This window comes from Mastigoproctus giganteus, chromosome 4 (assembly GCF_048544385.1).
Source record: "Mastigoproctus giganteus isolate SK-2022 chromosome 4, ASM4854438v1, whole genome shotgun sequence".
Classification (NCBI taxonomy): domain Eukaryota; kingdom Metazoa; phylum Arthropoda; class Arachnida; order Uropygi; family Thelyphonidae; genus Mastigoproctus; species Mastigoproctus giganteus.
In genome coordinates this window covers 92,743,095-92,757,379 of record NC_143578.1, presented here as the reverse complement: position 1 = coordinate 92,757,379, position 14,285 = coordinate 92,743,095, and the positions used below count along the sequence as shown (strand labels likewise).

At 39.8% G+C, this 14,285-nt stretch overlaps 1 protein-coding gene across 5 annotated transcripts in view; it reads right to left on the bottom strand.

Moving 5' to 3' along the window:
* Window positions 1–14,285, bottom strand: part of cdi (serine/threonine kinase) — a 242,961-nt gene that overhangs the window by 99,039 nt on the left and 129,637 nt on the right. For all 5 annotated transcript variants that reach the window (XM_090372811.1, XM_090372814.1, XM_090372813.1 and 2 more), the window contains 2 exons: window positions 11,884–12,005; window positions 9,636–9,684 (listed from right to left, as the gene is read on the bottom strand). In XM_090372811.1, the coding sequence (XP_090228937.1) occupies window positions 9,636–9,684; window positions 11,884–12,005 (171 nt within the window). The remainder of the gene's footprint in view (window positions 1–9,635; window positions 9,685–11,883; window positions 12,006–14,285) is intronic.

Here is a 14,285-nt window from a genome sequence, read left to right as displayed (position 1 = left end):
ATCTCCTGTAGATTTTTAATGGTAGGATGTTTATGGAATAAACTGTAGGATTTGTTCTTTTCTCTTTAACATTATTACAGTCTGCATTCCACTATATTTTTGAACAGTTGTATTTTAAGTGGTTTCATTAGCAGAAGCCTGAAAAACAAGATGCATGGTATTTCAGAGACTGCTGGGAGCCATTGCGGTACAAGTAAACACATGGGTTGTGTTAGGGTAGCTAAGAATAGAAACAGGTGCAGGTATACTTGCGTGTACACCAATGCTAGGAGTTTAGTAAATAAATTTGATGAATTTGAGGTATTGCTCAAAACATCGAAGGCAGATATTGTTGGGATATCAGAGACGTGGTGTCACACAGATATAAGGGATGCAGAACTGCAATTTGGGGAGTACAACGTCTACAGAAAGGATAGACAGGATAGGAAGGGAGGAGGGGTTATGTTATTAGTTAAGAAACACATAAAAACCAAGGAAGTGAAGCCAGTCGACATCGCTGGACAGTGCAGTGTGGAGTCAGTTTGGTGTGACATAAACATTGGGAGATCAAAATTGAGAGTAGGAGTGTGCTATAGGCCTAATGACTCTGATGAGTATAATAAGGAACTGTACAGGGAAATAGAGTGGGCCAGTAAATCAGAGTGTCTTATAATGGGAGATTTTAATTTCCCAGATATTGACTGGAATTTGGGGGCTGGTTACTCACACACTAGCAGGACTTTTGTGGATTTATTGGATGATTGTTTTCTACATCAGCATGTTCGGGAGGCAACTAGAGGGAGTAATACTCTTGATTTGATTATCAGCAGTGATTCTTCATGCATTAAGAATCTGCAGATAAATGAACCACTAGGTGGCAGTGATCACAGTGTGCTGAAGTGGGATTTACTCAAAGAGGTAACTACCATTAGGGGTAAAGGGAAGGGTTATTGCTTCCGTAAAGGCGACTACGATGGACTGAGACAGTATTTAAATTCTATACAGTGGGACCAACTGATGATGTTACCAACAGCAAATTCAAAATGGGAAGCATTCAAAGAACTTATCTTGGAAGCTACTAGGCTTTACATACCAACTAAGAAATATTGTTCAAGGTTTAGGCCAAAATGGATGTCGGATGAACTAATGAGGCATATGGCAGAGAAGAAAAATGCATGGGATACATACAAATTAACACATGACACAGAAGCCTATGATAGATACAAGTTGATATGCAACCAAGTTACAAAGGAGGTTAGGCAGGCGAAGGCAGATTACGAGAAATCCTTGGCAAGGGATGCAAAGAAAAACAGCAAAGAGTTCTTTACTTATGTAAACTCTAGAAGGAAGGGGGTGAATCAGATTGGTCCACTTGATATTGATGGGTCAAGTGTTGATGATCCTGCTCAGGTTGTTGTTGTTGTTGTTGTTGTTGGGTTTTTTGGCGCAAGAGCTACTTTGGCCATATTGCGCCTGTTCTAGTCGAGAGACACAGTAATGATTAATAAAAAGGGTTTATAGGAGCATAAATATATTAATCTGTTTTAGATAGTGGAAAAACTCAGGTAAATTGGAGTTGTCTCCAATCATATGTCTAATTTGAAGAGGTTCATTTAAATTTGATAGGGATCGGAATGATGTGTTTCTGGCATGCTGATAGTGAGTGCACTCTATAAGGATATGTTTTACGGTTAGCGTTGAATTACAGTGGAAGCACAGTGGTGGATTATTTCCTCGCAATAAATAGTGATGTGTAAGTTGGGTATGACCTATACGTGCTCTAGCAAGCACTACCTCTTCATGTCTGTTTGAACGGAAACTAGATTTCCATAGCTGTGGATTCTGTTTTATATTTAGTAACTTGTTATTTTCCTGATTATGCCATATTTCTCGCCATTTTTCATTGCAAATGCGGCGTATGATTGATTTGTAGTCTGTGTAAGGAATCCGGATGTGGTTATTATCGGTGGGGTTTCTTGCTGCTTTATCTGCACTCTCATTTCCTGGTATTCCAGTGTGCCCTGGAATCCAACAGAATGTGACAGTCTGCCTATTGTTATGCAATTCGGATATTTGAGTTCTTATTTGATTTATTAGTGGATGTGGAGAGCGAGAATTGCCTTGGAGGGCTGTCACTGCACTCAAGGAGTCTGTATAGATAATAGTCTTCGGAGTGAAAACATGAGCAAGCAAGGTCAAACCCATCTTAATGGCATAGAGTTCTGCAGTGAAAATGCTGCATTCTTGTGGTAATGAAACAGACACTGTTGATGTTGGTAGCACCACAGCAGCTCCCACAGCTGTGTCATTTTTAGAGCCGTCAGTATAAATTTGCAAAGTGTCTGCATTTGCCAAAGAGTGAGCTGCATGTAGTTTCTGAATGGTTGAATTATTCAGGGAGTGTTTCCCCCAACGTCGGAAATAGTCATCACACGAAGGTATACACACTTTCCATGGAGACTGTACAATTTCTCTGTCTTGATGTAAATTGTCCAACTGCATATTCCACTGCTGAATCAGTTCTCGTAGACGGATTCCTGTAGGTTTGTTTTCAAGAGGCTTATTTCTGAAAAGGTTTACCCATTGTGGATCATAGAGGTATGGCCAGATAGGATGAGATGGAAGGCTATATATTTTAACTGCATAATTGAGGAGCAGCATCTTTCTCCGAAGGTGGAGTGGAGGTTCATTGGCCTCTATATATAAGCTTTGCACAGGCGAAGTCCTGAACGCCCCAAGAGCAATCCTGAGCGCACTATGTTGTATTGTGTTGAGACAGGCTAACAGAGTCTTTCGGGCGGAGTCATAAACAGGAGCACCATAATCTAATCGAGATCTGATTAAGGCCCGGTATAGGTGGAGTAGAGTATAGCGATCAGCTCCCCATGTCATAGATGAGATGACTTTAAGTATATTCAGCTTTTTCATACAGACAGTTCGCGTTTGTAGTATGTGTTTCTGGAATGTCAGTTTAGTGTCAAGAGTTATGCCCAAGAATCGGATATTGCTGGTAATTGGTATCGGTTGTTTTTCCAGTGATAATTCAGGTTCTGGATGTAGTTGGCGTTTTTTACAAAAGTGAATAGCTGCAGTTTTGGTTGCTGATAGACGGTAACCATTACGTGAAGTCCATGACACTATTTTGTTTATTGCAAGCTGCAAATGTCGTTCAATTGAACGCATATTCTGTGAATGGCAAGATATCGCAAGATCATCAGCATAAAGATAGATTTCTACGTTACTCAAGATGTTCTGCGCTAGATTGTTTATCCTAAGAGCAAAGAGGGTAGCGCTGAGTACCGATCCCTGTGGTACACCTTCTCTTTGGATAAGAGCTTGCGAAACAGCATTACGATAACTCACTTGAAAGGTTCTAATTTTAAGGTAACTCTCTATGATCATTGGGAGTCGACCTCTGAGTCCTATAGCATATAGGTCTTGCAGAATACCATAGCGCCAGGTGGTGTCAAAGGCTTTTTCAATATCCAGGCACACCATGACAAGATGTTCTTTCCGAATAAAGGCGTTCCGTATGTTACACTCAGCTTTCACCATAAGGTCTAATGTGGATCGGTTTTTGCGAAAGCCGTATTGATTACTACTGATGACTGAGTGGGATTCTATGTACCATACAAGTCTATCGTGTACCATCTTTTCCAATGTCTTGCCTAAGCAGCTGGTAAGGGATATCGGTCTATAGTTGCAGGGATTCGTCTGATCTTTCCCAGGTTTGGGAAAAGCTAGCACTGTTGAATGACACCATGAGCGAGGATAATAGCTTTCGGAGAAGACCCGATTCAGAAAAAGCAATAGGGAATTTAGAGCCTTTTTGTCTAGGTGTTGTAACATGACGTAATAAAGACCATCAGGTCCTGATGCCCCATTTCTTGATTTGTTTAGAGCAACCTGCAGCTCCAACATTGTAAAGGGTTGATTATATGGGAGCTCTATTCTTGTACTGAAGTTTAGTTTGCTTTGCTCAGTCCTTCTTTTAAGTTGCTGAAAAGATGGTTCATATGCAGCTGTATCTGAGATATTGGCAAAGTTTTCTGCTAGAGCATTAGCTATTTCAACTGGAGATGATAAATCTTGTCCATTCCATCTCAGTATTGGAGAAGATGCTGGGAGAAATCTACCATTTAGTTTTTTTATTTTATTCCAGATTATTCTGCTGTTTGTGTTCTTTGTTATAGTAGAGGCAAACTGGATCCAAGAATCTCTTTTTGCCTTTTTCCTTACGAATCGCGCTTTTGCTTTCAGTTTTTTGAAATTTATAAGGTTCTCGGTAGTTGGGTTTTTACGAAACAGGTTCCATGCCCTGTTTTTCTCTTTTTTTGCAAGTTGGCATGCTTCACTCCACCAAATATTGGCATGTTTAAACGAACCAGTACGCATTTTTGGTATGGCCTTGGTCGCGGCATTCAGAATCTCAGATGTGATGTGCTGTGTGGCATCATCAATGGATTGGAAATTGATAATTTCATCATTGAATGAGATACTGAGAGCAAATAACTTCCAATCGGCCTTGGAAAATTTCCATTTTAAGTGGGAATTATTTACCTGAGGGATTCTAGCTATTTGGAATTCGCAAATTATTGGAAAATGGTCACTGTTTAGCGGATTGTCCAGAATTGTCCAGCGGATGAGTGGATATAATGTTGGAGAGCAGATTGTCAAGTCTATAGCTGTCGTTGTTCTAGTAGAGAAATGGATGTAGGTATCAGCACCAGTATTCAACAGTGTTAGATTGTGTTTGTCAAGCAGCGACTCCAGTACTTTACCTCGTCTGTCTGTATGTGGGGAGCCCCAGATCAGGTGGTGTGCATTGAAATCTCCAAATAAACAAAATGGAGGAGGGATCTGTAGTAGAAGTACTTCTAGGTCATTATAAGTATATTCTTTGTTTGGTGATAGGTAGATTGAAACTACTGTTAACATGATTCCTAAGGAGACACGTACTGCTACTGCTTCTAAGGAAGTTTGCAGTGGAATGTGTTTAGTAGGGACTCTTGAGTTTACTAGAATGGCCACACCTCCACGCACGGTGGTATTATTATTTCTATTATGTTGATATATAGTATAGTTCTTGATTTTTGGAATTACTTGCGGAGGTAAATTAGTTTCTTGCAAACATATGCTTACTGGACTGTACTGTTGGATTAGGTCATGGATATCATCGATATTACTACGTAGACCTCTACAGTTCCACTGTATTATGTGATCCATTATTTGATTTTGGCGGTTGTGTTTGATTCAGTCTGTTTTTTAGGTCCAGTCTGTTTTTGTCTCTCAAATTTTATTCTCTCTTTTTTCGAAAAGATAGGACGCGCTGTGTCCATGTCATCATCTGCGTACAGCTCTAAGATTGGCTCATCCGGGCTGATGTTTTCATTAGTATCCATATTTGTTGTATTTTGCTGACTTTTCTGCCTTGGGACTGCTGTTTTAGTTTTTATAGTTTCTGAGGAAGACTGCAAAGCCGTTGGCGGTACTGTAATTGGTGTGTTATTGGCACTGTCATTCACATGCTGTTCCATAGTAGTTTGCTTTGATTTTGAGAGTATTTCTCTAGCCCAGTCTGCAATAGACATGGATGGGGGAACTGACACGTCAGTTTGAGTGGCTGCTGACTGATATTTCTTTGTTGCTGCTGCGTAGGTGTGTTTAGTTGTAGTAAGCATAATCTGCTTCTTTGCTTCTTGGTATGTGACTTTCCGCTCTACTTTATATTGTTGGATCTTTTTTCCTGTTTTCCACAGTTCACAGGACTTTGAGTAGGCAGGGTGTTGGCCTTGACAGTTTGAACAATGTGGTGTTTCCGCATCACATTCCGTTTGTGCGTGGGATTTTGAACCACAGTTTGGACACACAGCATCCCCTCGACAGACGGTCTGAGAGTGTCCAAACTTTTGGCACTTATAACATCTGATGGGATTAGGAATGTAGGGTCTTATACGGCAATTGAGATAGCCGGCTTTAACACTAGATGGTAAATTTGGTGTGCCAAACGTAAGGATGATGTTCCGCGTTGGAACCAGCTGGCCATCTTTTTTGATCATGATGCGCTTAGCATGTGTGACTTTTTGTTCTTTTAATTCTTCGACTAATTCGTCTTCTGTGACGTTAATCAAATCCCACTCAGTGATGACCCCTTTGGATGCATTTAGCGTCGCATGTGGGGTAACTTGCACGGGAATACCACCAAAGGCTGAGAGGTTCAGCAGAGTCTCTGATTGCTGACGGCTCACACTTTCAATTAGTAAATCACCTGATCTAAGTCTTTTCACCATTTTAGGTGAACCTGCTGTATTTTCCAAACATTTCTGTATCAGAAACGGGGAGAGTGTACTCATGCATTTGTTTGACAAGGAGTGGAATATAAGGAAAGATGGACATTCCTTTTGCTCTGTGTCAGTCCTCAGTCTTTTCGACTGTGATGTGTCATGGTCATTATCATTTGATTTAGGACATGAGCGCCGAGGCTCAATTGGAGGGAAATTGTCAAATTCCATGTTTGCTCCTTTTCGCCCCGGGAGAGTGGCTTTCTTCTCCCAGGTTACCGGCCCCGCCACATGGAGGCAGGAGCGGTGCCACCAGTGACCAAGCGGTTGTAAAGTTTAGTAGCTTGTTAGTAATTAATATATATACTCTGAAAAAAGAAAGGTAGTTTTCCTTTCTTGGTTCTTACTTTAACGCTTGAAGCACAGAACCACTTTAGCTAAACAAAAGAGAAAACGACACTAGAAATAAAATTGAACTTTGTCGCTTAGAAATAGCACACTATATATCTCAGAGGAAATCGCTTGTCACTATCGCTTGGCACTCGGGGCCTCCTGCTCAGGTAGCTAACAAACTAAATGAATATTTTGCATTGACATTCACACATGAGGAGTTATTCAGCGAGGGGAATGCCAGAGGTGTATTCAACTCTAGCAGTAAGCTACAGAATCTTGAAATAACTGGGAGTAAAGTGGAGGAGAAACTGTTGAAGATAAACACAAGAAAGGCACCCGGGGTGGATGGGATCTATCCAGTTATATTAAAGGAGGCAGCAAAGGAAGTAAGCAAACCCTTAGCCATAATTATGAGAGCTTCCTTGGACTCAGGGGAGGTACCCATAGACTGGAAATGTGCAAATGTGACCCCAATTCGCAAAGGAGGATCAAAGGCTGACACAAGTAATTATAGACCTGTGAGCTTAACTTCTGTTCCAGGAAAATTAATGGAGGCACTGGTTAAAGAAGCACTGCGGGATCATTTAGACAAGACTTCAGTTATAGCTCAGACACAGCATGGTTTTGTTAAGGGGAAGTCTTGCCTGACCAACTTGATTGGATACTATGATGCAGTCACAAAAGAACTGGATGCAGGGAATAACTTTGATATTATATACTTGGATCTTAGAAAGGCTTTTGATACTGTTGCACATGGAAGACTGCTACACAAATTGGAGCAGTGTGACATTGGAGGTAAATTGCTGCTATGGATAAAGGGGTGGTTGAGGGGGAGAAGACAGAGAGTGGTAATCAATGGACACTGCTCATCGTGGACTGATGTTATTAGTGGAGTCCCTCAGGGCTCAGTGTTGGGTCCATTATTGTTTTCTGTATTTATAAATGATATTGATGATGGTATATCGGGCTTAATGTCCAAGTTTGCAGACGATACAAAGGTTGGCAGGGTTGTCAAGGACACTACTGACACTATGCTGCTGCAACAGGATCTGGAAAGGTTGAGCAGATGGGCTGAGAGGTGGCAAATGAAGTTTAACATTGATAAATGTAAAGTACTACACATGGGAAACAGCAACCCCAGAGCAACGTATCAACTCTGTGGTACTACACTGACAGTGGTAGAGAATGAAAGGGACTTGGGGGTGGTTGTGCAGGCAGATATGAAGTTCTCTGAGCAGTGCAGAAGGGCTGCAAGAGTAGCTCATGGAGTATTGTCAATGATATACAGGAATTTTTCCAGCAGGGATAAGGAGGTGATTATTCCATTGTATAAGGCGATGGTCAGGCCACACCTAGAGTACTGTATACAGGTCTGGAGGCCTCATTTCAAGAAGGATGTAGAGCTGCTGGAACGAGTACAGAGAAGGGCAACAAGATTAGTGAATGGAACAAAGGGGTGCTCTTACGAAGAAAGGCTTAAGTTTTGCAAATTACAGTGTCTGGAGACTAGGCACCAGCGAGGTGATCTGATAGAGGTGTATAAAGCCTTGAATGGTTTAAGCATGCTCAATGCTGATGGGATTCTTCCTCTAGCTCAGAAAAATCACCTGAGAGGGCATAAATTCAAATTGAGGAAAGACAGATGTAGGATAGACGTGCGGAAATTTGCCTTTAGCCAGCGGGTGGTTGGTTGGTGGAACAGACTTCCATCCCTTGTGGTGGAGGTTGATAGCCTAAATAAGTTTAAGGCTCAGCTGGACAGGTATTTTGAACGAACAGAGGGGTGAAGTGGAAGTGGGTTTTTTTTTTTTTTTTTTTTTTTTTTGGCTGATGCTGCATAAGCTTGCTTTCTTGCATCAAATGCCTCTACTAATGCTAATGCTAATTATTGCAATATCAGTTATTAATTTTTTGCTGTGTTATATAAGTCACTACAGAACTGACTGAAAGAGAGTGAATAACGTTTTCATCATGATATGAAAGTTATTAATGCTGAATACAGTTAGTATCTTTGAATCATCATGTAATGCTTTTTTTCAGTGTGTGTGTGTGGGGGGGGGGAGATAAATCAGTTAATACTGTACAGTGATCATTATTCAGGAGGTCATCTAGAACTGTCCAATCTATGAGAACACACAAATTTAAAGAGTAGATTGATCTACTCTCCAAATTTATACCCTCTCATAAATTAAGTACTGGGCTTATTCTTGTGAGATGAAGTATACAAAGTATGAGCTCCAGTATTTAAGGGAGTTAAATGCTGCTTATCAAAGAATCTTTATTGGGGTTATCAGTTATTATAAATTAAGTTACTGACTGTGAATAACACTGTTTTGTAATTTTGTTTGTACATAAAACTGTTAAATAAATACAAATTAATCTATACATTATTATAACTCATTTGTCACTAAATTTATGTTACTGAATACATACAACAAATTGATAAAAAAAAATTCCACTGTTTCATTTACCACATGCAAAAAATGGGGTTCCTGGTGATACCCCCACCCCTAAGTATAATGTAATATGCAGTATATCAACTAAAGGAGGGCTAGTTAATCCTTCCCTGCAATATGGGAAGGCAAGTGAAAGTAAACACGAGGAGGCAGGTAGGTAAGAAATTTCTGCATGTTGTACACAAATTTCTGCATGTTGTAAAGTATAATCACAGGTTATTCCAGTCCACTTGTAACCAATTTCAATTAATGCACAAGGTTGAATCCGAAGCTCTTTACCAATTCTAGATTAACTCTTTTCTTATGAAATGATGATACCAAATAAAAGGGTAATAATTACGGCAAAAAACCCATTATAGTAATTATTAAAGTTTTTGCCTTTGTTTAACTATACCAGATTCAACTTTTGAACATTAATACTTTTCAGCTATAATCATTCAAAAGTATTAATGCATGTAACACGTTAAACTGCAATCATTTATGAATAAATGCTACTTAATAAAGCCCACACAGAGGGTTAGCTTACCTCAGTCAGAGCATGCAGCTGACCTTCATGAACACAGACTCCCATAAACCTAAAATAAATTAAAATTTTAATGCCCTATTACACTTTGAATAACAGGCTTTCATTATACTAGAGATGTGATAACTAATACATAGCTAAAAAACTGAATAGTATTATGCCTCAGTAAATAATTTTCCCCTTTCGGTTATCATATATTCCTCAAATACAAACCACTGTGAATATTTGCAACTGTTGACAAATTCTTTAATATTAATTACATAGAAAAGTGGAAGAGTGGATGTAATGTAATATAACAAACATGTAAAGAAAAATTAGTAGTACTTTATAATAAACATATATCTTAATTTTAGACATCTCAGCTAAATGAAAAGTAAAAATATTTACCTTCTGAAACTGTTCTTATAATATGATATACAGTAATGCCCCACCAATGAAAGCAAATCAGCTTTCAAAAGGAAAGAAAATTCAAAGGAATTGTCAAAATTGGATAAAGCACATCACTCAAACTGTGAAGATGAGTGATGCATTACCAATCAAATGCTTGAGTTGAAAACTGCATATGCACACTACATATCCCACTTAATTAAATCAGATTGTGCTGAGTTATGAGTTCTGTTCTCCAAAAATGGATCCTGAGCATTCAGAGGAGTATGAGAGAGGGTGTAAAAAGTAATTAGTATCTTAGTATCAATAGTGACAAATAATGTTTGCAACAGTTTAATGAAATAACCTCCATCTACCATCCACACAGCATAGCAGGTCAGAAAAGGTTACATTTTTTCAGTCATCAATGGTCCAATGATGCAAACATTGGACATTATCGGTGACAGATCATAAACAAGAACTTTGAAAAAAGAAGAAAAAAAACCTTCCCTGCATGGGCCTACTTCGGAAGCCGTATGGAGAAGGGTCTTTTGGATGGTTGTTTTGGAAATACCTCTGGCATCCCATGGTTAAAGTTCACGGCCAGCTTTTCCACTGTTTTCTGTCTATCAGCTGACACAAGTCAGGACAGCATTCACGATGATGGCCATCAATAAGGCATGGGTGCTTACCACTCTCCTACTATCACCCTAGTGCTCAACTCAATAAAAATTACCACTTTTATGTTTTTTTTTTTTTTTTGGCTCTCCCCAGAGAGCTCAGGCAACTCTGCAGTTAACCCAGCCAGAGTTTAATAGACAACTGCCCTGGCCCAGCTTCCCACAGTGCTGAACAGTAAGCATGTTGGCAGGGTTCCACAGGTTCCTAGGCTAAGTGGCTAGATGAACAATTCTCCAACACAATCCACATAAACCACACACACTAACACATACTATCTGCCTTGACAGAGTTCTACTCAATTTTGCAAGAGTCATTAATGCATAACTGAGGGAACCTCCAGTGTTGTCCAACCAATACAAAATATCAATCCATTCTTAGAATACCTTAACTACACCACTCCACAAGCAGCCCACAAGATTCAGTTTCTGTAATATTGCCACCCTTCAACTGTTACCCAACAATCATCCCTTTTTCAAAGTTCGCAATCGTGTCCTTTATCATCGTGTCAGATAGGGTCCTTTACCTATGTCGATCAAGTACTTCACGTAAGAACTGCATGCCATGACCTGCAGTACCACTTCGATAGGTTTTCGTAACATGTGTGCCTCCAGGTGGGGAGCAAAATATTTTGACTGGACAGTGTATATCATATCGTCACAGCCACCATCATCAATGGATGTCAGATGAGGCCTCATTTTAGGAAGGATGTAGAGTTGCTAGAATGAGTACAGAGAAAGGCAACAAGACTAGTGAAGGGAACAAAGGGGTGTCTTAGGAAGAAAGGCTTAAGTTTTGCAAATTGCAGCTTCTGGAGACTAGGCACCTGTGAGGTGATCTGATTGAGGTGTATAAGGCCTTGAATGGATTGAGCAGGCTCAATGCTGATGGGATTCTTCCTCTTGTTCAGATTACAAAACTGAGGGGGCATAGATTCAAACTGAGGAAAGTTGCCTTTAGCTAGCGGGTAGTTGATTGCTTAAACAAACTCATCTGTAGTTGTGGAAGTTGATAGCTTAAATAAATTTAAGGCTTTAAATAAATTTAAGAACTAGACATACATTTGAAATGAATGGATCAGTGAAATGGGAAGGACTTTTTTTTTTTTTTTTTTTGGCTGATGCTGAATAAGCTTGCTTTCTTGCATCATGTGCCTCTAGTAATGTTAATATTTTTAGTACAAAACACCATAAAAAATGTTATATACCTAAGGATATTTGGATGAGAAAGCCTGTTCATTAGCTGAACTTCACGAAGCATGTTTGGTCGGTTGCTAGGAGTCATGTTCATCTTCAAGACCATAACTTGTCCAGTACTGCGGTGTGTCACCTATAGGTAAAAGGAACAGATACACTAATAAAAAAACTTTAAAAAATTACATAAATTAATAAAAATTATAATATTCATGTACAGAGTGTTCCATGACTTCATGCCATAACTTCAAGAGGTGATTTCTGAGGTCATTCTAAGTGAAAAATTCCATGGGTCAATCTCGATGACTGCAGAACTATGTGTATTTAAATTTAGCATCTATGTACATGTGCAAAGCAGGAATGGACCTTTATGCAAGCCAGTAGACCAACAGCATATAAACAGATCATGTTGTGTCATAACAGAAGTCATTGACATGCCATTTATGTTTTCCAATGAAGAATAAGCAGATATTTTCTGTACAGGTGTATGTTGCACAGTGTATATAGTGTGGGGGTAAAGCACAACTGGTGGTTTCCCACAACCGTGCCATTAATACTCTTGTGAGATAAAACAGTACTCTATAAATGCCAGAAGTGTATGTAGTGTGTGGTGTATGTAGAATTGTGTTGTGCTCTGCTGTTCTTCTGGCTACTTGTCCATGGGTCCCCTGGAACCCCACATTGCTCGTACACACCACTAGGGGATGATCCAAGCAGTACAGATTGCTTTCCAACAGCATCACCCGAGCTTCCTCGATGGAGATCAAGTTAAAAAAAAAAAAAAATAAATAAAAAAAAATAGTGGGGGGAACAGCACAAGAAAAGGTGGGTAAGAGGAAGAGTAGCTGGAGGATGAAGAAAAAGACATCCTCCAGTGTTAACTTTGGGATGCCTTCCACCAGGCAAAGGATGAAGGGACCCCCAGAGATGGGGAGAGCCTCAGGAACAGGGATAAAAGTTATATCCCTGTTCCTGAGGAGTAAGTTTGTTGTGTAGATCGCCAGTGGTGTGAATTGTCCAAGGCTGCTCACAACAGAAATCTCAGCCAGCAATAGCTGGATTTGAAGGAGCAGTCCATGACAGGTACAAAGAGTCACTATCAATGGAGATGAATGTAGAGGTAAGAGTACATGAAGGTAAGTGTCTAGGTTTGTCAAATCCTGAGTCAGGTGTCAAGTCCAGGTTTTGCCTTGTTTAAGAGATAAGAATCTAGTCCGATTACAGTCTCTTCCTGAAAAAGGCATGAGACTGCTAATTACTTGAAGAGGTATATAATTTAAAGTCAGTGGATTCCTTTGTTCTTCTATAGGCAAGGTTCGACACTGTTGCGATCTTGGGTCTGCAGATGCTTCCTTTTAGCGAATACATCCTGGGCAAACTGAGAGAAAGCACAGTATTGCTGCTCATCATTAACAAGAAAGTGTTCATAACCTCATGGTATTTGCTGGATTCTGGTGAAGAAGATTGGTCTTATATCGTCACAAAGCAAACAGTTATATGAAGAGGCACTCCAGAGTTTGACTGAACCCACAGGGGCAGTGAGGATCCTGTACTATACCCATTGAGGATAGTTTGTCACTGAATGAACCATGGCCTGTAAAAAGAAATGTAGCATGTAGGTGCAGACTGAACCATGGAAGAGGCTTGGGATAGAGATCGACGATTGGTAAGAACTTTTTGGTAATAAGGCCTTTGGTTGGCTCTAGCCATTTTTTTGCCAGATTTGAATTAGTTGGTTTGCTATTCTTTTTCATTCCTGTTTGACATTATTAGCTGGGTTCAGTCCAGGATGGATGCAGGGATTCTCTTAGAGAGTTAACGTAGACTCCCATCTAATGACTTCCAGATCCATGGGGAGAATGCCCGTCAGGACCTGAAGAGAAGGAATGCTAGTCATGCAGTAAGCAAATGTAGTAGTAGTAATAATAGTAGTGGCATGTGATGCAAGAAAGCAAGTGTATGAGCTTATTCAGCATCAGCCAAAAAAAAAAAATTTTTTTTTACAAAACAATTCCCTCTAAATGTTTGTCCAGTTCCTCCTTAAATTTATTTAATCTATCAACTTTCACGACAGATGGAAGTTTGTTCCAGCAATTAACCACCGACTGTCTAAAGGCAAATTTCCGCACAACAATTCTACATCTGTCTTTCCTCAATTTGAATTTATGCCCCCTTAGGTTCGTAATCTGAACAAATGGAAAGAATCCCATCAGAATTCAGCAGTTAAGAGGTTATTGCACTGTATAGTGATGATTCTTTGCCAGAGTGATTCACAGAAATCAGACTCTGCCACAGTATGTTATGGTGGGAAGAAAAATGGCCTTATATAGTAGGGCAAGACAGTGACATTAAGTCTCAGTTATGTCTGCTAATTGTTATAACCATAACTGTGCACTATCTCACTTTCTGATGGAGA